We start from the raw sequence: 27,965 nt of genomic DNA, 5'->3' as shown, positions 1-27,965 counted from the left end.
GTGCAGGGATCCGGCGGCTTGTGGTGTAGTAGCTGCCCGGGGTCAGTGCAAAGTGGTTTCTCGTCTATTCCTCCGGAACTACAGGGCCGCCCCGTCTCGGGCGCGGGCCCGTGTGGTCATCAAAAAGATTCTCCGCCGGGATGGTGGGTCCAGTGGGGCGAGTCGGCGGGTAGTCCAATATCCAGTTAGGAATTGTCATGGGTGGAAGGCCAACGGCCCGTAGAAATCGGGGAGTGTCGTTAGGCCATCTCATAATGTGCCATTGTCCGTCCACTCTAGCTTGTAGGCTAAATGGGAACCCCCATTTGTATGGGATCCTCTTCTCCCGCAGGAGGCTGGTTACGGTTTTCAGTGCTCGTCGGGCATCCAAAGTGAGCGTGGATAGGTCCTGGTATAGGGATATTTGGGCTTCTCTGTATCTGATGGTGCGTTGCGATCTGGCAGCCCTCATGATGGTTTCTTTCAGTTGAAAGGACTGCAAGCAGCAGATTAGGTCCCTGGGCAAGCCGTCCCTGCGCGTGGCCCTCAATGCTCTGTGGGCTCTTTCTAGGCCGAAGTCTGCTGGGGCCTCTTCTCCTAGGATATGGGAGAACAGGCCTGTCAGGAGCTCATGGGGCGTCTCCCCCTCGGATTCCGGTAGGCCGCGCACCCGGATGTTATTGCGGCGCCCACGGTTATCAAGGTCCTCCGTCTGTCGTCTGAGGTCTAGGAGCATGTTACCTTGCCTCGACGTTGCTAGATCGGCTGCCTGCGAGTGGTTGGTGGTGTGCAAGCGGTATTCCTCCAGGGCGTCAACCCTCGTCTCCAGGGCCGCAAGATCTCTCCGAACTGCCGTGATTTCCTCTCGGATCGCGGTGCGGAGCTCCGCAACAAGGTCTGCTTTGTCTTTGCGTGTGAGCATATTCGCTGATATGGCTGCGAGGTCAGCGGACAACTGGGAAAGGGCATCTTCCCTTGGGGAGCTCCTTGTGGAATCTGCCGGACTGCTAGGTCCCGGTGATGAGGGCGCCATCTTGCCTTCGTCGCGTGGTCTCCCCAGGGTGAGCGGGGTAGAGAGATAGTCATCCATCGGGCCCGGTGTGTGGGTCCCGTGTGTGTGCGGGGGTTTGGGGGTGGCCCCTCGTTTGGTTCTCCCCATATAGTTTGCAATTTTCGCTGCGTTTTATCGGGTTTTTGCGGGTTGGGGCCTAGGAGCTCTGGTCTCCTGCGTCCTATTCCATCGGCAGCCAAGCCACCACCATTCTGAATCTTAACACTGAATGCCAACAAAAAGGAGCAAAGTCAATGGATGAAGACCATAGGGGAGATTTGTTCTTATTAATTTTAAAATACAAAAAACAAAAAAACTTGACAAAGTACCTGCAATCTGCTGGGGGCATTAGATTATGGTTTAACCCCTTAAGGACACATGACATGTGTGACATGTCATTATTCCCTTTTATTCCAGAAGTTTGGTCCTTAAGGGGTTAAGGCAAGCATGTCAAACTCAAAGTCTAGCACGGGCCAAATAAACAAGGTTTAAGTTTATGTGGGCCGCAAAAAAAAAAAACTTACATTTTCATAGAAACATAGGTTTATTTTGAAAAGTACAGTATAACCCCCCCCCCCCAGCATCCCTCTCTATTAAACCACAGCATCTCCCTCTACTAAACCACAGCACCCCCTCTACTAAATCCCAGTCCCCCTCTACTAAATCCCAGCCCCCCAGCTAAATCTCAGTCCCCAACATATACTAAATCCCAGTCCTCCCCTTATACTAAATCCCAGTCCCCCACCCTCTACTAAATCCCAGCACCCCCCTCTAGCCAACAAGCAGACTCCACAAACATTGCCACTGCCAGTATGTCCCAAATGGTGCCGTCTGCATCCTATGCCAAAGCGGATCCTCCCGCTACTTCATGAAACCCTGTGAAGTTGGAGCACGGCGACGTCACGACGGAATGTGACGTGGCGTGCCTCCGTGCACCTCCAGCTACTCCACTGTCTAGCCACGGCCATCGCAGCACTGCCGGACACACACACACACACACACTCACTCACTGACAGACACACAGACAGACACACACACTCACTGACACACACTCACTCAATGACACAAACACAGACAGACACACAGAGACACACATTTTCTGACAGGCACACAGACAGACACAAACACACACACTCACTGACAGACACACAAACACACACACTGACAGACACACACACACATTATTCTCTGAGGACCAGTGGGGATCTTATGTCTGGAGATCTCCTTCCTGCTCCTCACAGCTCTCTCACGGACAGTTTATGACATCATATTCCAGCACCCGGCATCACTACAAACGGCGCGCACAAGTGAGCAGTGAGGAGCAGTTAGACTGAGCTCCTCCAGCCACCTCTCCGAGTCCCGGCTGGGTAAATTTAAGCAGAGTAGGCACCTGCAATGTGGAGTAAGCAGGTGTCTACTCTGCTTTAACAGTAAGCATGTACTCGCGGCTCGCTGGTCTGGAAAGATGTTCATTGTGGGCTGCATGTGGCCCGTGGGCCGCGACTTTGACTTTGGTCTAAGAGGTGCAACTACAGGAACTGTTCTCAGATGACATTGCTCTGCTAAGTCCAGGACAGATGAAACCTGGGCAGCGTAGGTAGTCATGCTGATCCAACTGGACCACACGCAATACAATATGTAGGTGATCCTTTTACCATTCCATATAGTTTCCTTGACAATTGTTAAAACAAACACTTAATTAACTCATCAAACAACATTTTTTTAATTGACAGAGTCAGTCTTGCAGCCGCAAGTTAGACATTAAGCTCTACTTGGAACTCCATCCAGCTGTTATCTCACTCATCTAATAACTGGAATTCCCATATATTGCCCAGTACAATCATAGATGCTTTGCATCAATGCATAGTCTCTGCTTGGACAAGTTTGAATTTCAATATTTGTTTTTTCTTTAATCCTATAGGTTGTGTGAGCTTTTCCATATGAGATCTTCTGTCCATAACATACAAGATAAACTGTCACATACATAAGATTTTAAATTTGATTATGGCAGTTTTAGTATATCATTGAATCTATTCTTAATAATAAAACAGTCTGAGAAACATTAGCCGTAATAGATGAAACATTTAATCCGATGTTTTATAACATCCAATAGCCTAGAGTACATAGTGAGTTGTGTCAATAAATGCCATGTATCAATCTAGGTGTTTGGATAGGTGCATGGTTAAATTCAACTATATGAAGTGAATTGTAATGGCATTTTAAATTGTAGGACAAGGGATCAGAGTATTCTCTTTCAACCTGTATTTTTCTTTTCCATCTAAGAATGGAAAATAGCTCAAATAGTTTGCCCTTTAATGGGTCCCTGCTCAGTTCTTAAGCTGTTTAACCCCTTAAGGACACATGACATGTGTGACATGTCATGATTCCCTTTTATTCCTGAAGTTTGTTCCTTAAGGGGTTAACTCATCTTGTGCGATTGCAGAGAGACCGATATCTTATTCTTTAGGTGATAAGCCCTACCAGAAATCAAAAAGTATGGGTAAAGTGAAAATAAATGAGGTGACACTTACCCCTTAAATACCATAAACATATGAAAACAAACTGAAACAGGAAGTAATACTGCAATATTGTAATATATAATATATATGCGTTACTAATAATGAGCACATAATTCACAAAACGTGAATAAGTGCTGTCTGGAATGAATGTAATATCCTTTCAAGTATGGTCTGGTCTCAATATGTTTACTGTGTGACCAAGAATCTCACTACATAAAAATAAAAATAAAATAAGTCAAGTGACAAGTGACAAGTAAAGCGTTCTTTTCCATAATATATATGTGTGCTAGAAAATAGTGAAGAGTAGTGAACACTCACATTTAAAAGAGCCTTTTACAGAATCAGGCTCTAAACAAATGGGCTTCTGTACCTTTAAGGAGGCAGCAATACCTTCTGGAACAACTGTATGGTGTACTCCTCCAGCAATGACAGAGAAAAAAGACAAAAAAAATGGAGAGCGATCTTGGTGCAATATTATATACCACAACATTGTATATAATATAAGGATATGTGTTCACCGTAATAGGAGTCTATAGACTACTGGCTCCAAGTATTGCAGGTATAGTGTCAAAATAGGGTGATGCTACCCTTCTTTACACACCTAGGATGCAGTATTGGAAGTAATCAGTAGATGTAAAATATAAATCAATTTATTTAGAATAATTAAAAACAATTAAAAGCATATAGATACATAACAGAGATTCCTCCCTCTGAGAAAGCCTGCACAAGGTGAAACGAGTCTCAATGGGTATACTACTTTCCCTGTTTCCCTAATAATCTGTATAACATAGTCGGCCAATCGGAAGAGCTCTCCGGATGGGAAGCGATATAATCTTTTCCTTAGAATTGAAATTTCTATAGTGGATGTGGCATATCGCGGCTCTCCCCAATACATCACACCAGATATCCAAGTGATACTATACAGTCCATAACACATTTGGGCTCCTCCGAATAGCAGTGATACATCACTTCCCGTCTTTGCTGATATAGCTGATACATACTTTTTGGATGGCCAGAAATTTTAAATTTTGTTGATCACTGTTATGTGTTTTGTTTTTAAAGTAGGAGAAACATTGTTTTTCAAAGTTATTTTTTATACTTTTGACATGTTCTTCAACTCTTTTATGTAGGTGGCTGGCATGGACAGATACAATTTTTAGCAAAACAAGTAATTTCATTTTTAATTTTATCATTTTTCTTTTTGTTTCGTTTTGTTGTGGATCTGTAAAAGTGGTCAGATGGCTTTTTACAGGCTGAACAAGAGACACATCCAGTGTGTTTGTTTCTTTTTTTTCTCTGATATGTTTACATACAAAACTAAATTTAAAATTAATTGTTGGCCAGAATTTTGTTAAAATATTTCAATTTGGTAACTGTTCTAATTAAAACTACAAATAAAATGTATTTGTGAATGATTGTTAACAATATTTTTTGGCTTGTATGTAAGTATGGATTTTCTATCTAGATCCATTACTCTATCTATCAATCCAAAATTATCTTTGGTTTTAACAGCCTGTGGCATTTAAAGGACTATCCACAGAGTGTTATAGCTGCAACCATTTGACTATTCTGTCTACACTCATTAAACACAATTTTTTCATATGTAGTATTTTGTTTTCCATTACAGATATAACCTAAATGATTTGAATATCAGACTGATCCCACCCAAATGAGCGGTAGAAATCCAAAATGAAGGCCGGCTCCCTCTGCATGAGAGATACGACAACCCCAAATAATCGGTTTAGCCTTGGTAGTTTTTGTCAGGGAGGTATAGCCCTAACTTGGCACAGTTTGAATTACCCTTTGACCTTAGGGAGAGCAAAATGAAAAACCAGATCAGGGTTCAAGAGAATAGAGAGGACAGCTCAAATAGCTAGATGGTGGGTCCAAGCTCAGTTCTGGACTGCCCCTGTGGGTGGGATCAGTCTGACATGCAAATGGTATTGGTTTACTCTGTAATGGCACACCTGAGCAAAAACTATTTTGAGACCTAATCGGGGATTTACGGAAGGGCAAGCTAATACGTTTCTTTAAGCAGAGTTCTCATGTTTTCTATTTATGCGGAGATGGAAAAGAAGCTCAGTTGGAGATTTGTTACCATTTAAAGTAATTGGACCTAAAATGTGCATTTCCATTGTTAGGTTTTCACAAATTTTCAGTTTACAGTTAGAATAACTCTCACAGCCTTTAGGATTACAGTGGGCCGTTAAGAGGGGCCCTGCATGGCTCTCCTTACTTCAGTGGAGCTGGCTGGAGAATCTCAAAGCAAACTTGGGGATGCACAGGAGGACCCAGATAAATTCTCAAACTGTTCTTAAACTCTCTGACAAATTACTCTGGGAGGGTGCCAGGGCACTCCTAGCACCATAACCATTGCAGCAGGCTGTAGTAGTTATGATGCTTGGAGTAGTCATTTAGATATCAGTGTGACTCCCACTAATCTTGGGCAAACTGGGAAATATAAGTCCCAGTGTGCTGACAATTATTGCTTCAGAATACATGTAGGTGATCCATACATTATTACCCATTCATTGCATCACAATCTGTGCAGTATGGGGTTCTGTACATATGTGTATAATACTTTAGATATAACCACACATTTCTCCAGCATATAGTTACATATAGAAAATGGAAAAAAATCCCAAAGGTCAAGGTGTTTGGAGAGGAGAGCAAAAATCCATCTACCAAGACACACTCGACTAAGGGTGTGCCCACATAAAGGGTACTCGCTCCCTTGGTGTACAAAGTAAGGAAAATAATAAATCTTTATTAGAAAAACGTACAGAGACTATATAAAATACATGGGGTACAGGAGTGGGGATTGGCCCATGTGGCTGTACTAACAGTCACGGGGACACCCCCAAACCATCAGAGGATTCTAAGAAAAATATATGCCTAATTGCCACCTACGATGCAGGCTGGGAAAATATTAAAAGTTCCCTCAGACGCTTCTGGCCATTGCTAACTAGCGACCAGCATCTTCAAGAAGTACGGCCCCCAATGTCTCCATTACGGCTCGTAGAGGCAAAAATCTACAAGATCTCTTGGCCCCAAGTCACCTTAAAACCGGAACCCCCCCCCACCTCCCTACAACATGGCTCCAGACTCCTCTAACTGGAACCTATAGTTGTGGGAGGCGCATCTCATGTAAATTTATGAAAAAAGACTCTAAAATAGTCAAAGACAGTTTGGAGAAAGAGGTCTTTACCATAACTTCTTTCTTTAACTGCAACACATCAGGGGTTGTATATTTACCCACGTGTGAATGTAACAAAAAATATGTAGGTAAAACATTCCGCCCCTTTAAGAAACGTGTACAGGAACACATCATATCCAGTAAATATTCAGCGGAAACCCCTATCTCCAGACACCTTCGCGAATACCACAACAGCGACCCTAAGGCCACGCTTCTGTGGCCTAGAACTGGTCAAAAAGAATCCCAGACGAGGCAATTATGACAAATTCCTCCGGCAAAGGGAATGTTTCTGGATCTACCGATTGAAGACCCTGAGTCCTAAGGGTCTAAATGAGGGGTTTTCGTTTTCTCCCTTTCTATAAGAATTTTCACATCTCCTATGTCTATCATATGTGTGTATGTCTGCAATTTCTAAGTTACATTAATATTTGGTATGTTTCACCTTTAACCCCTTAAGGACCAAACTTCTGGAATAAAAGGGAATCATGACGTGTCACACACGTCATGTGTCCTTAAGGGGTTAAGTTACACTAACATCTGGTACAGTCTTCATACAGTTTTAACTCCTTTTGGTTTAATTTATTTCAAAACTGTACATATACATTAAACATAATAGGTATACTTTTTGTCATTCTGCATTAAGAATTACATCAAGAGAGTAGATTCTGCTCTCTAACTATCTACCACACTGAGGCTTTATTATTATTTTTTATTCAAGGGTCTGCCCTCCTAAGATAACTCTCGGGCACACATATTCTAATTGGGGGACCAAATTCCCACATATCAGACAGAATTTACATCTGTCCCCCAGCCGACATTGTTGCCGGCTCGAGCAGCCCTTGACTCCTCTCACTCCCGTGACGCGGCCTCATGCGATTGGCCATGATGTCACGGGAGGGGCGGGCACTAGCCCATTTATAATTCCGGCGGTGACTGGATCCCCTCACCGCTCTCGAAAAAGGCGCCACACAGCGCCGAAACGCGCGTCGAGTAAGACGCTTAGCCTAGTTAGGTACTTTACTTTGCTACTTTCACGCTAGACTTAGGCTGAGGTTCAATTTTGATTTTACTTTATATCGCATGGGGTTGGGAATATGTGGGTGTTTGGGTCCGGCTGGATGGGAGACATTCTCTGTATCTGAGAGACAGGGGTAGCTTTTTGTCTCTGGATCTACGTTCTGAGGAACCACATCTCTAAAATTAGCAGCCTTATACTACTGCAACTTTGTATCCCCTCCTAAAACCACTATTTTGGGATAATAGCACTCTACTAACAACTAATAACAGATTTTCTCTGCTACTTTGTCTGCATCTACCTTTTTACAAGCAACTCACTACCTTTGAAATTTGGGTCTGACTACTATCTAGATCAATTGAGTTATCTGGGTATCTCTATATAAGGGGGTATTTTTTCATTTCAATTATGATTTTACTTTTCCTTCCCCTTATATTATGCCTTTGATCCCACTTTATCTCACTAGTGCAGTCAGCCTTTTCTGCTTGATTTAACCATTATTTATATAATAGGACTACGGCTCACCATATACTCCAGGTAAGGACACCCTGTTTTTTGGGTATCCCTCCCAGAATAGCAGTTTGGATATATTCTATGCAGACACTCTGGCACTATAGGGTTTATCTGCGGTCAGGTGCTATATATATCTATGTAGACACTCTATTACCACATACTAGTTTGAGAAACTAGCTTCTAGGTGTCTAGGTGCAGTATTTTTTACAGTGATTCTTCCTGTATCTACCCTGTTGCCCCCCCACACTGTTAGTACAGCCTCATGGGCCAATCCCCACTCCTGTACCCCATGTATTTTATATAGTCTCTGTACGTTTTTCTAATAAAGATTTATTATTTTCCTTACTTTGTACACCAAGGGAGCGAGTACCCTTTATGTGGGCACACCCTTAGTCGAGTGTGTCTTGGTAGATGGATTTTTGCTCTCCTCTCCAAACACCTTGACTTTTGGGATTTTTTTCCATTTTCTATTATCTATTGCGCTGGATTAGGCCCTTTATGTGTTGCCCACTTAGTCTTTTTTTTTGGCTCCAGGACTGGATTTCTCTAGTTTTATAGCCATCCTCCTTTCTTTAATATAGTTACATATATTATATGAATATTAGACCTTCTAGTAGATTATAAATATTTATACTTGTTAACCAAATAAACTGTTCTGTTCTAATTTGCCAACATGAGATGTGTTGTTAACACGGAGGAGGACTAAGATTCCGGTTGGGGAACCTCTTTATTTTTCACCTAAGGATGTTGAATCTGGCCAAGAAAATTCAAGGTTCTGGGTTCCTATCTCACCCCTGGGCCATAGGTGTTTGTCTAAGGTCATTTTATGCTTAACCCTGCTCTGTGTGTATGAGGTGTATTTATTGCATCTCTATTTAATACACCATTGACTAGTATTTGTAACATAAATACTGCTCTCCAGCTAGAACAGACCAGAATCATGTTATTGTTCCACCTTGTGGCTGGAATGATTGATGTTTCTCCACCAAACTGCTAAGATGACCTTGTCTATCTTTGAATGCTTCTAGAATGACAGAAATCGAGGTTCCTGATCCTTCCTCCTCTAACGAGGCTGGAGAGAGTGAAAGCCCTGTAAGTAATTCTTCTGTCTCCAAGAGTTTTGATGAAGTGCAAATTGCCATTTCTGTGCTTCTGCAGGCTATTCACTGCCATCTGCATCTTCTCCAGCTCTCACTCCATCTTCTGCTTACATCCATGTGTCTCACACTCAGTGCTTATACAGCTCACTGGCATGCATAATCCTTGTCTCATTTTGCACATGTATATTACATGTTCTGCGCTGTTCTGCTTCTCGGAACTGCAGGGGTGCAGCTTGACTTTCACAGATCGTCATAGTTTGTGACCACACAAGATTAAAGAACGCCACCTTCTTTATCTTTGGTAACAAACTACATGACCAAGCGATGGTCACCTTATTAATGCTAAATGCAGTAACACTAACAGCTACATAGGCTGAGTAATGCCAATCATTACTGGAACAAAAAGTTCCTGTTCTGTATTTTTAGCCTCTTAAAATCCCTTGACCATTTGTAGGGGGACATGAACCAGGTGGGTGGGACAAAGGATTGACTATTATTGTTGAGCAGACAACTGCCGAATACAAATGTAAGTCACCTAGAGGGAAGAAGATACACATCCTAATCATGCAAAAGGTAGCCTTTTTATTTACTTAATTCTTAGACTAACAACTTTTTTTTAGATAGATGAGTAGAACTCTTCTATTTAGACAAGCTACAACCATTGTGGTTTGTGAGAAATCTGATATAGAATGGCTTAGCAAGCCGTGGAAGCAGAGAGGTGGTAGCAAACCGAATGCTCAAATGAAATATTTTTAGAGGCAGCTGCGTGCTTCCTCATTATTTTAAATGGATGATGCTTGAAAGAATTACAAGAGTGAAAACTATTTTTTTTTTTCAATGTAACAATTGAATCAAGTTAATAATGTGAAGCTAGGCTTAGTAAGGTTTCCAAATAGAGAGGATGCAACTTGAGAAATAGAATTTCATATCATAAAATTATGTTTTTTACAGAATGATCTAGACCAGGGGTAGGCAACCTTTTAGCAGCACTGTGCCGAAATAGGATTGTGATGTCCCGTAGCGTGCTGGTCCTATTTTTTTAAATTAAGGTGTGAGGGTTGCCGTATTCCGCTTCTGTTATTTATACTGCAGTTGCTTTGTATCGTTGTATTTGTGCGTATATGGGTCGTTATATTGCATATGTTCATTAGTAGTTTGTGGTTTCGTGTATGATACCTATGAATGTGGGCTGTGTATGGGGGCTGCTTGTGGAATTGTGTGTTTGGATGTATATGTCACATTGTGTGTTTGGTAGTGTGGGTGTATGTGTGGGGCTGTTTGGAGTATTGCCTGTGAGAGGCTGCTTGTGGGGTTGTGTTCATGTATGTGGATTGTTAGCAGGTTACGTTTCTGCGGATGGTGTGCATGTTTGTGTATGAGCTGCTCGTATTATTTATATGAGGGGAGGGTTATTCTGCATTTCTGTGTATATCTAGTAGTGTGGCTTCCCTGGGGTCCAGTGGGGACCAGGCTGGCCAGGTACAGGTCAAGGACCGCAGCAGCAACAGCAGCTGCGGGCTGCTCTACTACAGTGTGGATTCCCATTCACAAGTGCCGGGAGGAGGTGATCTCAAATCACTTCCTCTACTTGATGCAATGCATAAATTGAGGATTGTCCTTCACCACCTTTTCGTATTAGCAGATATCTGAAGTTTCACTGGGACACCTGATAGGACAGCGCCTGTTTGGCTCTAAAAGCCTTGAGTGCCGTGCAAAGACACCTTGAGTGCCATAGGTTGCTTACCCCTGATCTAGACCATCATTTGTGAGTCACTGAGCAGTTACAAATTGGAGAAATGTTTCCCCAGAGAGAGAATGCATCTAACTTTTATTTCATATTACCTATTTGTGCAGCTTATACTTTGCTTGGTGCTTCATAAAAGACTTATTAAGCATATTCCACAAATGTTTAATTTTTTTGGTTTTGTTGGCCTATGCAACACCTATTTGACAACTCTATCATGTACTCATAAGAGTGCGCAAGGGGCGTTTCGAGGCACATTGTAATGTCTTCCCTGACCCCTACTTAGTTCTATGTAGACAGTTTGAGACATGGAGTTAACTTGTTATGATAAATCATTACTATTACTATATCTGATGCCTGATTATTACTAGAGCAAATGAACTTTATTTTGTAACTAGTTTTTTGAAATTTAAGCTATATTTGAAAGTATTCTGTAAAGATTCTATAACAATATTCAATGAATGCCCTAATGTACCTAAACTAGTAAATATAAAGAAAAAACAATCAATATAGTACGCTTCTTCATCTAACTATATCCTCATGTTCTAAAAATTGCTGGAAGCTAAGCATTTTTCTTGCTATAAACTTTATAAAAACTTTAATGAAGTGTATGTCCATTCAATACTATTTTAGATTTTTCTAGGATGTTATGTAGACTACCAAAGAATTATAAAAAGAAAAAAAGAAAATATCTTCCATGTCTCTTACATGTGATAGAAAGCATACAAAAAGAACGGTACTTTAATAAAATAGACAATAAAAACAAGATTACAGTTAACACTCACAAATAATGATACAAAATGCATATAGTAGACTTGGGCATTCGTTTTCAGATGAACACATTTTGGTCCGAATTTCGGCTATTCCTCCAAAAAATGAATGAAAGAATGCAAATTACCTGAATTGAATAAAGAACGAATTGCTTGTTGGATGAAATCTTGTCCTTCAATATATCTGTTTTATATTACAAGGAGGGAGCTACCGGCTCGCGGCTCCCTCCTTGTAATATTTAAAAATCCTCCCATGCTCTCCCTTACCCTTGAGGCCAATATGACATTCATGAGTATATGGGAGGTTAAATCCTCCCTTCTGCTCCTACCTGCCATGCTGCTAGTAGGGGCATGTCTACTAAACAAATAGCTGCCCAGTCTTTAGTCTTTTCTTGTTGCCCAGCCATAATCCAATAAATGCTCCCATGGTGGGTCACGTGCCAAAATAATTAACTTTGAAGGGGTCAAAGTATCCCCCCTTCACCCACCCATGTCCCACGAACAGGGACATTAAAATAAATAGGGACCTACAGCCCCCCAACTGTGGCCAGTGGTTGGAGTACACTCTTTAGTCTTAAATGTTAGAATGGATCTTATTTGTTTTGTTTTTCTATTTTATTATACCAGTTAGTCTTTTCTTGCCATTTCACAAGTTTTTTAAAACTTTTTTTAGGTTTCAAAAAGCGAAAGAGCTATCAAACTTTACACATTTTAATAGATTCTTGTACTTCTTAATAACTTTCTATTCTAAGAAAACTTGCACCTGCTGCACACATAATAAGTTTGCCATTAGACACGCCATGAAGCACTCATCGCTAAATTGTCAATTGGTTATAGTTAATAACCCTGTATTTTTGGTTGTCTATTGGTTGGTTGCCGTTTATTAACATTTTATCACTTTTTGCAAATTATCTATCTATCTGTCTGTCTGTCTGTCTTTCTGTCTATCTGTCTATCTATCTATCTATCTATCCCATTCATTCTGACCCTTCTGTTATCTACACTGACAGTTTTGGGTTACATCTAGTGATGTCGCGAACATAAAATTTTCGGAACGGGAACTTCCGCAAATGTTCGCGAACCGCCGAACCGGGCGAACCGCCATAGACTTCAATGGGCAGGCGAATTTTAAAACCCACAGGGACTCTTTCTGGCCCCAATAGTGATGGAAAAGTTGTTTCAAGGGGACTAACACCTGGACTGTGGCATGCCGGAGGGGGATCCATGGCAAAACTCCCATGGAAAATTACACAGTTAATGCAGAGTCTGGTTTTAATCCATAAAGGGCATAAATCACCTAACATTCCTAAATCACAATGGATATGGATTGACACCTGACATATGACAGATTGACACCTTGACATACGGATTGACACCTGTCCTCAGAGACCCTGATACACACTGACACAGAGCAGAATAGGGACTGTTCCCCCTACATAGGGTCACTTGGCAGATATGGATTGACACCTGTCCTCAGGGACCCTGATACACACTGACACAGAGCAGAATAGGGACTGTTCCCCCTACATAGGGTCACTTGGCAGATATGGATTGACACCTGTCCTCAGGGACCCTGATACACACTGACACAGAGCAGAATAGGGACTGTTCCCCCTACATAGGGTCACTTGGCAGATATGGATTGACACCTGTCCTCAGAGATCATGATACACACTGACACACAGCAGAATAGGGACTGTTCCCCCTACATAGGGTCACTTGGCAGATATGGATTGACAACTGTCTACAGGGACCCCGATACACACTGACATAGAGCAGAATGGGGACTGTTCCTCCTACATAGGGTCACTTGGCAGATATGGATTGACACCTGTCATCAGGAACCCTGATACACACTGACACAGAGCAGAATAGGGACTGTTCCCCCTACATAGGGTCACGTGGCAGATATGGATTGACACCTATCCTAAGGATCCCTGATACTCACTGACACAGTGCAGAATAGGGACTGTACCCCCTACATAGGGTCACTTGGCAGATATGGATTGACACCTAACCTAAGGATCCCTGATACACACTGACACAGAGCAGAATAGGGACTGTTCCCCCTACATAGGGTCACTTGGCAGATATGGATTGACACCTGTCCTCAGGGACCCTGATACACACTGACACAGAGCAGAATAGGCACTGTTCCTCCTACATAGGGTCACTTGGCAGATATGGATTGACACCTATCCTAAGGATCCCTGATACACAATGACACAGAGCAGAATATGGACTGTTCCCCCTACATAGGGTCACTTGGCAGATATGGATTGACACCTATCCTAAGGATCCCTGATACACACTGACACATAGCAGAATAGGGACTGTTCCCCCTACATAGGGTCACTTGGCAGATATGGATTGACACCTATCCTAAGGATCCCTGATACTCACTGACACAATGCAGAATAGGGACTGTACCCCCTACATAGGGTCACTTGGCAGATGTGGATTGACACCTAACCTAAGGATCCCTGATACACACTGACACAGAGCAGAATAGGGACTGTTCCCCCTACATAGGGTCACTTGGCAGATATGGATTGACACCTGTCCTCAGGGACCCTGATACACACTGACACAGAGCAGAATAGGCACTGTTCCTCCTACATAGGGTCACTTGGCAGATATGGATTGACACCTATCCTAAGGATCCCTGATACACAATGACACAGAGCAGAATATGGACTGTTCCCCCTACATAGGGTCACTTGGCAGATATGGATTGACACCTATCCTAAGGATCCCTGATACACACTGACACATAGCAGAATAGGGACTGTTCCCCCTACATAGGGTCACTTGGCAGATATGGATTGACACCTGTCCTCAGGGACCCTGATACACACTGACACAGAGCAGAATAGGGACTGTTCCTCCTACATAGGGTCACTTGGCAGATATGGATTGACACCTGTCCTCAGGGACCCTGGTACACACTGACACAGAGCAGAATAGGGACTGTTCCCCCTACATGGGGTCACTTGGCAGATATGGATTGACACCTGTCCTCAGGGACTCTGATACACACTGACACAGAGCAGAATAGGGACTGTTCCTCCTACATAGGGTCACTTGGCAGATATGGATTGACACCTGTCCTCAGGGACCCTGATACACACTGACACAGAGCAGAATAGGGACTGTTCCCCCTACATAGGGTCACTTGGCAGATATGGATTGACACCTGTCCTCAGGGACCCTGATACACACTGACACAGAGCAGAATAGGGACTGTTCCCCCTACATAGGGTCACTTGGCAGATATGGATTGACACCTGTCCTCAGGGACCCTGATACACACTGACACAGAGCAGAATAGGGACTGTTCCTCCTACATATGGTCACTATTTTTTGCCCAAGGCAGCTCATCTTCCCTTCGGTATCCATCCCTCATTCATCTTAATAAAGGTGAGGTAATCTAGACTTTTTTGACCTAGGCGACTTCTCTTCTCAGTGACAATACCTCCTGCTGCACTGAAGGTCCTTTCTGACAGGACACTTGAAGCGGGGCAGGCCAGAAGTTCTATCGCAAATTGGGATAGCTCAGGCCACAGGTCAAGCCTGCACACCCAGTAGTGAAGGGGTTCATCGCTCCTCAGAGTGTCGATATCTGCCGTTAAGGCGAGGTAGTCTGCTACCTGTCGGTCGAGTCGTTCTCTGAGGGTGGATCCCGAAGGGCTGTGGCGATGCGTAGGACTTAAAAAGCTCCGCATGTCCTCCATCAACAACACGTCTTTAAAGCGTCCTGCCATGCTGGCGTGTTGGTGGGAGGAGGAGGATTACTTTCACCTCTTCCCCTGTTAGATTCCCGATGTGCTGTGACATCACCCTTATACGCTGTGTAAATCATACTTTTTAATTTATTTTGCAAATGCTGTATCCTTTCCGACTTGTTGTAATTTGGTAACATTTCCGCCACTTTCTGCTTATACCGGGGGTCTAGTAGCGTGGAAACCCAGTACAGGTCATTCTCCTTCAGCCTTTTTATACGAGGGTCCCTCAACAGGCACGACAGCATGAAAGACCCCATTTGCACAAGGTTGGATGCCGAGCTACTCATTTCCCGTTCCTCTTCCTCAGTGATGTCAATGAAGGTATGTTCTTCCCCCCAGCCACGTACAACACCACGGGTACCAGTTGGTGACAATGAGCACCCTGGGATGCCTGTTGTGGTTGGTCTTCCTCCTCCTCCTCAAAGCCACATTCCTCCTCTGACTCCTCTTCCTCACCATCCTCTTCCAGCATTGCTGCAGGTCCATCAAGCGATGCTGATAAGGCTGTTTCTGGTGGTGATGGTGACCACAACTCTTCCTCTTCCTCTTCACGCTCATCTACGGCCTGATCCAGCACTCTTCGCAGGGCACGCTCCAGGAAGAAAACAAATGGTATGATGTCGCTGATGGTTCCTTCGGTGCGACTGACTAGGTTTGTAACCTCCTCAAAAGGACGCATGAGCCTACAGGCATTGCGCATGAGCGTCCAGTAATGTGGCAAAAAAATTCCCAGCTCCCCAGAGGCTGTCCTAGCACCCCATACAAATACAAATATTCATTAACAGCTTTTTCTTGTTGGAGCAGGCGGTCGAACATTAGGAGTGTTGAATTCCAACGTGTCGGGATGTCGCAAATCAAGCGCCTCACTGGCATGTTGTTTCGCCACTGGATATCTGCAAAGTGCGCCATGGCCGTGTAGGAACACCTGAAATGGCCACACACCTTCCTGGCCTGCTTCAGGATGTCCTGTAAGCCTGTGTACTTATGCACAAAGCGTTGTACGATCAGATTACAAACATGTGCCATGTACGACACATGTGTCAATTTGCCCAACTTCAATGCCGCCAACAAATTTGTTCCGTTGTCACAAACCACTTTGCTGATATCCAGTTGCTGCGGAGTCAGCCACTTTTCCACCTGTGCGTTCAGGGCGGACAGGAGTGCTTGTCCGGTGTGACTCTCTGCTTTCAAGCAAGTCAAACCCAAGACGGCGTGACACTGCCATATCCGGAATGTGGAATAGTACCTGGGGAGCTGGGGGGGTGCCGTTGATGTGGAGCAAGACGCAGCAGCAGAAGAGGACTCAGCCGAGGAGGTTATGGAAGAGGATGGAGTAGGAGGAGTAGAGGAGGTGGCAGCAGGCATGCCTCCAAGTCGTGGTGGTGTCACCAACTCCTCTGCAGAGCCACGCATTCCATGCTTGGCAGCCGTCAGCAGGTTTACCTGCCCTGACCATGCTTTGCAGACCAGGTATCAGTGGTCAGATGGACCCTTGCCCCAACACTGTGTGCCAGACATGCCATTACTTCCTTTTGCACAATCGAGTACAGGTTGGGGATTGCCTTTTGTGAAAATTAATTTCGTCCGGGTACCTTCCACTGCGGTGTCCCGATAGCCACAATTTTTTTTATGGTAAAAGCTGGTGGGCTAATAGTTCAGACAAGCCAGCTGTCAGACGCTGGGCAAGGGGGTGACTTTCTGACATTGGCTTCTTACGCTCAAACATGTCCTTGACAGACACCTGACTGTGGGCAGATGAGCGGGAACTGCTCAAGGCGAGAGACAGAGTGGCGGATGGTTGAGAGGGGGCAAGGAGGACAGCAGTGGTTGATGTGGCTGAAGATGCTGGACCAGGAGGAGGATGGCGGCTTTGAGTTTGTGTGCTGCTTGTACTCATGTGTTGATCCCATAGGCGTTTGTGATGTGCGATCATGTGCCTACGCAAAGCAGTTGTACCTAGATGGGTGTTGGACTTCCCACGACTCAGTTTCTTTTGGCACAGGTTGCAAATGGCATCACTGGCAGAGGCAGACACACAAAAAAAATGCCACAATGCTGAGCTCTGCAATGACGGCATTCTGGTGGTGGACACAGCATGCTGTCGGGCTGACCCCGGGTGCCGATGCATGCTGTCTGACTGTGCGACTAGCTCCTTGCGACGACCTCCCCCTGCTTCCAACTCGTCTCCTCCTCCTCTCTGTCTCCCCATCTGAACTTTTGCCCTGTTCTTCTTCTTGCCGAGCGGGAACCCATGTGACATCCATGGACGCATCGTCATCATCAACCGCTTCACTTGTATCTGACAACTCAGCAAAGGAAGCAGCAGTGGGTACAACATCATCATCATCACACCGTACGTCCATGTGTGTAATGCTGCCTGACTGAGACATATCCCTGTTATCTACATCCTCTGGCAATAATGGTTGCGCATCACTCATTTCTTCAAACGGATGTGTAAATAACTCCTCTGACAGATAAAGTGAAGCGGCTGTGGTGCTAGTGTTGGTGGTGGCGGCAGGCGGGTGAGTGGTATCTTGAGAGGTGCCCGAAGCTAAGCTGGAGGAGGATGGTGCATCAAGGTTCCTAGCGGAAGCTGTAGAAGATTGGGTGTCCTGTGTTTTTTTTTTGATTAGTGGTACTATGCGTGCAAGCTACTGTGACACCAGATATGAGTGGCAAGAGTTGGCAGCTTAGCAGAGTACACGCTGTAGGCCTGACACCCGCTTGCAGACAAGTAACTGCTATTCAATCTATAACAGTGAAAAAAGTTTTTGGGTTTTAAATGCATGCTATTGTGACACCAGATATGAGTGGCAATGTGCACTTGCAGAGGTTGGCAGAGTACACGCTGTAGGCCTGACACCCGCTTGCAGACAAGTAACTGCTATTCAATCTATAACAGTGAAAAAAGTTTTTGGGTTTTAAATGCATGCTATTGTGACACCAGATATGAGTGGCAATGTGCACTTGCAGAGGTTGGCAGAGTACACGCTGTAGGCCTGACACCCGCTTGCAGACAAGTAACTGCTATTCAATCTATAACAGTGAAAAAAGTTTTTGGGTTTTAAATGCATGCTATTGTGACACCAGATATGAGTGGCAATGTGCACTTGCAGAGGTTGGCAGAATACACGCTGTAGGCCTGACACCCGCTTGCAGACAAGTAACTGCCATTCAATCTATAACAGTGAAAAAAGTTTTTTTGTTTTAAATGCACGCTATTGTGACACCAGATATGAGTGGCAATGTGCACTTGCAGAGGTTGGCAGAGTAGACAATGTAGGCCGGACACCTGCTTGCAGACAAATAACTGCCATTCAATCTATAACAGTGAAAAAAGTTTTTTGGTTTTAAATGCACGCTATTGTGACACCAGATATGAGTGGCAATGTGCACTTGCAGAGGTTGGCAGAGTAGACAATGTAGGCCGGACACCTGCTTGCAGACAAGTAACTGCTATTCAATCTATAACAGTGAAAAACGTTTTTTGGTTTTAAATGCACTCTATTGTGACACCAGATATGAGTGGCAATGTGCACTTGCAGAGGTTGGCAGAGTACACGCTGTAGGCCTGACACACCCGCTTGAAGACAACTAACTGCTATTCAATCTATAACAGTGAAAAAAGTTTTTTAGTTTTAAATGCATGCTATTGTGACACTAGATATGAGTGGCAATGTGCACTTGCAGAGGTTGGCAGAGTACACGCTGTAGGCCTGACACCCGCTTGCAGACAAGTAACTGCTATTCAATCTATAACAGTGAAAAAAGTTTTTGGGTTTTAAATGCATGCTATTGTGACACCAGATATGAGTGGCAATGTGCACTTGCAGAGGTTGGCAGAGTACACGCTGTAGGCCTGACACCTGCTTGCAGACAAGTAACTGCTATTCAATCTATAACAGTGAAAAAAGTTTTTGGGTTTTAAATGCATGCTATTGTGACACCAGATATGAGTGGCAATGTGCACTTGCAGAGGTTGGCAGAGTACACGCTGTAGGCCTGACACCCGCTTGCAGACAAGTAACTGCTATTCAATCTATAACAGTGAAAAAAGTTTTTTGGTTTTAAATGCACGCTATTGTGACACCAGATATGAGTGGCAATGTGCACTTGCAGAGGTTGGCAGAGTAGACAATGTAGGCCGGACACCTGCTTGCAGACAAGTAACTGCTATTCAATCTATAACAGTGAAAAACGTTTTTTGGTTTTAAATGCACTCTATTGTGACACCAGATATGAGTGGCAATGTGCACTTGCAGAGGTTGGCAGAGTACACGCTGTAGGCCTGACACACCCGCTTGAAGACAACTAACTGCTATTCAATCTATAACAGTGAAAAAAGTTTTTTAGTTTTAAATGCATGCTATTGTGACACTAGATATGAGTGGCAATGTGCACTTGCAGAGGTTGGCAGAGTACACGCTGTAGGCCTGACACCCGCTTGCAGACAAGTAACTGCTATTCAATCTATAACAGTGAAAAAAGTTTTTGGGTTTTAAATGCATGCTAGTGTGACACCAGATATGAGTGGCAATGTGCACTTGCAGAGGTTGGCAGAGTACACGCTGTAGGCCTGACACCCGCTTGCAGACAAGTAACTGCTATTCAATCTATAACAGTGAAAAAAGTTTTTGGGTTTTAAATGCATGCTATTGTGACACCAGATATGAGTGGCAATGTGCACTTGCAGAGGTTGGCAGAATACACGCTGTAGGCCTGACACCCGCTTGCAGACAAGTAACTGCCATTCAATCTATAACAGTGAAAAAAGTTTTTTTGTTTTAAATGCACGCTATTGTGACACCAGATATGAGTGGCAATGTGCACTTGCAGAGGTTGGCAGAGTAGACAATGTAGGCCGGACACCTGCTTGCAGACAAGTAACTGCCATTCAATCTATAACAGTGAAAAAAGTTTTTTGGTTTTAAATGCACGCTATTGTGACACCAGATATGAGTGGCAATGTGCACTTGCAGAGGTTGGCAGAGTAGACAATGTAGGCCGGACACCTGCTTGCAGACAAGTAACTGCTATTCAATCTATAACAGTGAAAAACGTTTTTTGGTTTTAAATGCACTCTATTGTGACACCAGATATGAGTGGCAATGTGCACTTGCAGAGGTTGGCAGAGTACACGCTGTAGGCCTGACACACCCGCTTGAAGACAACTAACTGCTATTCAATCTATAACAGTGAAAAAAGTTTTTTAGTTTTAAATGCATGCTATTGTGACACTAGATATGAGTGGCAATGTGCACTTGCAGAGGTTGGCAGAGTACACGCTGTAGGCCTGACACCCGCTTGCAGACAAGTAACTGCTATTCAATCTATAACAGTGAAAAAAGTTTTTGGGTTTTAAATGCATGCTATTGTGACACCAGATATGAGTGGCAATGTGCACTTGCAGAGGTTGGCAGAGTACACGCTGTAGGCCTGACACCCGCTTGCAGACAAGTAACTGCTATTCAATCTATAACAGTGAAAAAAGTTTTTGGGTTTTAAATGCATGCTATTGTGACACCAGATATGAGTGGCAATGTGCACTTGCAGAGGTTGGCAGAGTACACGCTGTAGGCCTGACACCCGCTTGCAGACAAGTAACTGCTATTCAATCTATAACAGTGAAAAAAGTTTTGGGGTTTTAAATGCATGCTATTGTGACACCAGATATGAGTGGCAATGTGCACTTGCAGAGGTTGGCAGAGTACACGCTGTAGGCCTGACACCCGCTTGCAGACAAGTAACTGCCATTCAATCTATAACAGTGAAAAAAGTTTTTTTGTTTTAAATGCACGCTATTGTGACACCAGATATGAGTGGCAATGTGCACTTGCAGAGGTTGGCAGAGTAGACAATGTAGGCCGGACACCTGCTTGCAGACAAGTAACTGCCATTCAATCTATAACAGTGAAAAAAGTTTTTTGGTTTTAAATGCACGCTATTGTGACACCAGATATGAGTGGCAATGTGCACTTGCAGAGGTTGGCAGAGTAGACAATGTAGGCCGGACACCTGCTTGCAGACAAGTAACTGCTATTCAATCTATAACAGTGAAAAACGTTTTTTGGTTTTAAATGCACTCTATTGTGACACCAGATATGAGTGGCAATGTGCACTTGCAGAGGTTGGCAGAGTACACGCTGTAGGCCTGACACACCCGCTTGAAGACAACTAACTGCTATTCAATCTATAACAGTGAAAAAAGTTTTTTAGTTTTAAATGCATGCTATTGTGACACTAGATATGAGTGGCAATGTGCACTTGCAGAGGTTGGCAGAGTACACGCTGTAGGCCTGACACCCGCTTGCAGACAAGTAACTGCTATTCAATCTATAACAGTGGAAAAAGTTTTTTGGTTTTAAATGCAAGCTATTGTGACACCAGATATGAGTGGCAATGTGCACTTGCAGAGGTTGGCAGAGTACACGCTGTAGGTCTGACACCCGCTTGCAGACAAGTAACTGCTATTCAATCTATAACAGTGAAAAAAGTTTTTGGGTTTTAAATGCATGCTATTGTGACACCAGATATGAGTGGCAATGTGCACTTGCAGAGGTTGGCAGAGTACACGCTGTAGGCCTGACACCCGCTTGCAGACAAGTAACTGCCATTCAATCTATAACAGTGAAAAAAGTTTTTTGGTTTTAAATGCACGCTATTGTGACACCAGATATGAGTGGCAATGTGCACTTGCAGAGGTTGGCAGAGTAGACAATGTAGGCCGGACACCTGCTTGCAGACAAGTAACTGCCATTCAATCTATAACAGTGAAAAAAGTTTTTTGGTTTTAAATGCACGCTATTGTGACACCAGATATGAGTGGCAATGTGCACTTGCAGAGGTTGGCAGAGTAGACAATGTAGGCCGGACACCTGCTTGCAGACAAGTAACTGCTATTCAATCTATAACAGTGAAAAACGTTTTTTGGTTTTAAATGCACTCTATTGTGACACCAGATATGAGTGGCAATGTGCACTTGCAGAGGTTGGCAGAGTACACGTTGTAGGTCTGACACACCCGCTTGAAGACAACTAACTGCTATTCAATCTATAACAGTGAAAAAAGTTTTTTAGTTTTAAATGCATGCTATTGTGACACTAGATATGAGTGGCAATGTGCACTTGCAGAGGTTGGCAGAGTACACGCTGTAGGCCTGACACCCGCTTGCAGACAAGTAACTGCTATTCAATCTATAACAGTGGAAAAAGTTTTTTGGTTTTAAATGCAAGCTATTGTGACACCAGATATGAGTGGCAATGTGCACTTGCAGAGGTTGTCAGAGTACACGCTGTAGGCCTGACACACCGCTTGAAGACAACTAACTGCTATTCAATCTATAACAGTGAAAAAAGTGTTTTGGTTTTAAATCCACGCTATTGTGACACCAGATATGAGTAGCAATGTGAACTTGCAGAGGTTGTCAGAGTACACTCTGTAGGCCTGACACACCCGCTTGAAGACAACTAACTGCTATTCAATCTATAACAGTGAAAAAAGTGTTTTGGTTTTAAATGCACGCTATTGTGACACCAGATATGAGTGGCAATGTGCACTGGCAGAGGTTGGCAGAATACACACTGTAGGCCTGACACACCCGCTTGAAGACAACTAACTGCTATTCAATCTATAACAGTGAAAAAAGTTTTTTTGTTTTAAATGCACGCTATTGTGACACCAGATATGAGTGGCACTGTGCACTGGCAGAGGTTGGCAGAGTACATGCTGTTGGCCTGACACACAGACGCTTGCAGACAACTAACTGCTATTCAATCTATTACAGTGAAAAAAAGTTTTGGGGTTTTTAAATGCACGCTATTGTGCCACCAGATATGAGTGGCACTGTGCACTGGCAGAGTACACGCTGTTGGCCTGACACACAGACGCTTGCAGACAACTAACTGCTATTCAATCTATTACAGTGAAAAAAATTTTTTTGTTTTTAAATGCAAGCTATTGTGACACTAGATATGAGTGGTGGCACTGGGCAAGTGGGCACAGTATCCACTGTGAGCCTGACACAGAAGCTGGCAGGCAGGCAGGCAACTGCAATTAGATTACACACAAAAAAAGCAGACGGATGTTCTAGCCCTAAAAAGGGCTTTTTGGGGTGCTGTCCTTACAGCAGACATCAGATGAGTCCTTCAGGACTGTAGTGGACACTGAATACACTAGCCTAGCTATACATTTCCCTATCAAATAAGCAGCAGCTACACTTTCCCTCCTCTATCTAAGAATGCAGCTTCAGAATGAATCTAAAATGGATGCTGTACAGGAGGTTGTAGGATCTGGAAGGGAGGGTCTGCTGCTGATTGGCTGGAATGTGTCTGCTGACTGTGAGGCACAGGGTCAAAGCTTAGTCAATGATGACGAATAGGGGGCGGATCGAACCGCGCATGTGTTCGCCCGCCGTGGCGAACGCGAACATGCTATGTTCGCCAGGAACTATTCACCGGCGAACAGTTCGGTACATCACTAGTTACATCTATACAAATAGAATTAAGAATTTTTCTAAGGCAAAGGAAAGGGTTCTTTACAGTAAGAGTAAATAGGATAGAAGAGAGAGAGTGTCCTATCTTTAACCCCTTAAGGACACATGACGTGTCTGACACGTCATGATTCCCTTTTATCCCAGAAGTTTGGTCCTTAAGGGGTTAAAATATAACTTTTAATAGTTGAGTTTAAAAATTGTTAAATCAACGAGGATAAAATATCCGATTCTCACATATGTGTAAATAAGTATTAAATACCAATGTACTGAAGTTAACTGTTTAGTAGGTAAGTCCCAAAAATTATTCTAAATCCTTTTCAAATCAGCTCAAAAGATAGAAAATAAAATAAATGAATATGCCCCCAGGGTCACTCTATAGTTAGATATGGTGTATGAGATCCTGGAAGTGCCTTTTGCTGTACTTGAAAAGGAAAAGGAAAAAAAAGATTCTGAATATAAGGGTTAAATAACCTCAAATCGTATGCTGGGATTAAGATATTTAACAAATGAGTCCCAGAATTCTGTTCTAAATCCTTTTGAATCAGTTTTAACGAAAGGTAAATGAATATGCAACTAGGATATCTCTATTGTCAGATTCTATATATATACGGGATCCTAAAGATATTAATGCTGAAATTGAAAAATTCAAATCCAATATTCAAAAAACCTTTTCTAATCCCTTTGACCGGTACAATTTATATATTACCAAATATATGCACTAATGTGCAAAAATTAACTGTTTTCTAGGTTAATTCAACGGATTATTCAGAATCCTTTTCCAAAGCAGTTTGGACAGTGAATATATTTCCATCCAATCCAAAAAACTGAGAAGATAAAATATACAGGGAGGTTCTGTTCTAAAGTTTTCAGAACCTTTCCCCTAATACATATGCAAAACAAAAGTTTTGCAATCCAAGGTGGTCAGAATAAGTATGATAACTAAATGTATCCTGCAAGAATGGTTAACAACGTTAATACATTGCCACGTTGTTAACCATTCTTGCAGGATACATTTAGTTATAGGGGAAAGGTTCTGAAAACTTTAGAACAGAACCTTTCTGTATATTTTATCTTCTCAGTTTTTTGGATTGGATGTAAATATATTCACTGTCCAAACTGCTTTGGAAAAGGATTCTGAATAATCTGTTGAATTAACCTAGAAAACAGTTAATTTTTGCACATTAGTGCATATATTTGGTAATATATAAATTGTACCGGTCAAAGGGATTAGAAAAGGTTTTTTGAATATTGGATTTGAATTTTTCAATTTCAGCATTAATATCTTTAGGATCCCGTATATATATAGAATCTGACAATAGAGATATCCTAGTTGCATATTCATTTACCTTTTGTTAAAACTGATTCAAAAGGATTTAGAACAGAATTCTGGGACTCATTTGTTAAATATCTTATCCCAGCATACGATTTGAGGTTATTTAACCCTTATATTCAGAATCTTTTTTTTTCCTTTTCCTTTTCAAGTACAGCAAAAGGCACTTCCAGGATCTCATACAACATATCTAACTATAGAGTGACCCTGGGTGCATATTCATTTATTTTATTTTCTATCTTTTGCGCTGATTTGAAAAGGATTTAGAATAATTTTTGGGACTTACCTACTAAACAGTTAACTTCAGTACATTGGTATTTAATACTTATTTACACATATGTGAGAATCGGATATTTTATCCTCGTTGATTTAACAATTTTTAAACTCAACTATTAAAAGTTATATTTTAAAGATAGGACACTCTCTCTCTTCTTTCGTTTGTTCTATGGGTTAACCCTGTAACGGACCGTTTCAGCATAAAAGGGGAAAAATCCGTTTAGGCGATAATCCCCTTTAGATGGACCAGCAGCTACCATAAGCACCAACTTCCCGAACTCCCAAACTGCACGAATTCACCAACTCTCGAACAGCAGACACACTAACCCTGGAAGCAGCCGAACAGGAAAAGCAATATGGACAGCTTACACTCCTGGCAGTCGGCATACAGTCCCCTTCCCCCCCCAAGAAAGAGACACACTCCAGCTTCAGGGTTAAACAGCAACAACACTGATTTATTCACACACAGGCTTATATGAGATTCTCCCATGCAAGGGAGGGGTTTACAGTACACCAATCCAGTTTAAGGTACAACCCACACATCTCCTCCCTCCAACATATCTGTTAATCCAATTAACAGGGACATATTTTTACCCAAGTTTTGGATGTACCCTAAATACTTGGGGTACATCCACAAATCCAATATCTCCAGATAGCCCTAGTCTGGAGGGACAACATATGTTAAAATCAGCCCATTCGGATAAACGGTTCGGGAGTTATGGGACTTTAAAGTATTGACCGACCGCATGGGTAAAGTATCCGAAATCAGTTCCATGCATTTTGGCCCTGCGGTCGGTCACAAACAAGGGAATGAAAACAGACGAATTGCCTGTGTTATAGAGCCTGGAGAGGGTTTGAATGAATTCCCTTGTTTGTGGGGTTCTTTCTACCGAACGGGGGTCATTCGGTAGTTTCCATACGAATTTCTGGAAGTATGGAGGTCTCAGCGGTGTTTGCCTAGTCAAGTGTCCGATTTCAGTTCCAGACACTCGACGGCAAAACACCGCTGTTCGGTAGTTAAAGATGGCCGCCGCCACGTGTTGGTTTCCTGAATGGCGGCCACCCAGAGGACAAAGACCACACTGCACTGATTGCCAATTACCTGTTTGCAACATTGTTGCAAACGGTAATTGGAGGCACACTTAGTCCTGGGTGGTCTGGTTGTTCGGTAGTTTCCTCAATACAAGGAATGGAGGGATTCTACCGAACAATCAGATGAAGGCTGCATATATATATAACCCAGGTAACTGCATACATAAATACATATACAATATACAGGCAGTACAATAGGATAGGCTTCACAGTCTTAAAGGGACAGTAGTCCCAAAATGTCCATTGCTGATTTTAAAGGGCCAGTAGCAGCAATATAAATTAGTACATGCCCAAATATAGTCTTTAGAGTGCAATATGTCCAGGGGCCATAGTCAGCGGGCAGGAGGCTAGCAGCCAGGCTTCTCCAGCCCACAGTGGCGAAGTTGGTTTCGCCACAAACCCCTTTATCGAGTGTTCCATTAGCTTCCTCATTTTATTCCCCTCTTTTGAGTAAAAAGGATAGGTTTAAACAGCAACTGGATGAATTCTTGCAAATACCTATACTATTCAGCTTCTTGATCCAAGGAGAAAACAGACTGCCATTCTTGGGTTGAGAAGGATTTTGTTTTTTAGTTTGTTGCAAAATTGGAATGAGCTTCAAATAAATGCCAGAGAAAGACTGAACTTAATGGACACATATATAACTATAAAACCTACTAGTTAAAATAAAAGGCTCTAGACCAGTGATGGCGAACCTATGGCACGTGTGCCATAGGTGGCATGCCGTGCCCTCTCTGTGGGCACGCGGCCACAGGTCCGCCATCACTGCAGAGTAGGCACCTGCCTGCCCGAAACGGCAGGCGCCTACTCTGCTTCCGTGTCGGCAGGCAGGGGAGGGATCTGTGTGGAGCGTTGCCGAGCGTTACCATGGCAACGCTCCACACAGCATCGCGCGGGAGGACAGGGGATCAGCATCACAGATGCTGCTCAAAGTTGTAAAAAAATAAATAACATCAAATAACACCCGAAAGCTTATAGATATTATTGGTCTAGCTAAAGTTCATAACCAGCCCCTCCTGGCCCTGTCTTTGGACGCAGAAAAAGCGTTCGACAGGGTCGGGTGGGGCTATTTAAGTGAACTCCTCAAGGCATATGGCCTTGAAG

At 43.2% G+C, this 27,965-nt stretch overlaps 1 protein-coding gene across 3 annotated transcripts in view; it reads left to right on the top strand.

The window, feature by feature from the left end:
• The window catches only part of STAC3 (SH3 and cysteine rich domain 3), a 92,397-nt gene that overhangs the window by 14,558 nt on the left and 49,874 nt on the right, over positions 1 to 27,965 (top strand). The window contains exon 1 of one of the 3 annotated variants that reach the window (XM_063427359.1): positions 9,302 to 9,365. The exons of 1 other annotated variant lie outside the window; for it this stretch is intronic. In XM_063427359.1, coding sequence (XP_063283429.1) covers positions 9,303 to 9,365 — 63 coding nt within the window. In that variant the 5' untranslated portion in view covers position 9,302. Of the gene's footprint in view, positions 1 to 9,301; positions 9,366 to 9,899; positions 9,947 to 27,965 lie in introns of those variants that run through there. One more of the 3 variants, XM_063427367.1, reaches the window with a different exon arrangement.

Source organism: Pelobates fuscus, chromosome 1, assembly GCF_036172605.1.
Source record: "Pelobates fuscus isolate aPelFus1 chromosome 1, aPelFus1.pri, whole genome shotgun sequence".
Taxonomy (NCBI): domain Eukaryota; kingdom Metazoa; phylum Chordata; class Amphibia; order Anura; family Pelobatidae; genus Pelobates; species Pelobates fuscus.
The sequence above is the reverse complement of the archived record's forward strand: the minus strand, read 5'-3'. Positions and strand labels throughout refer to the sequence as shown.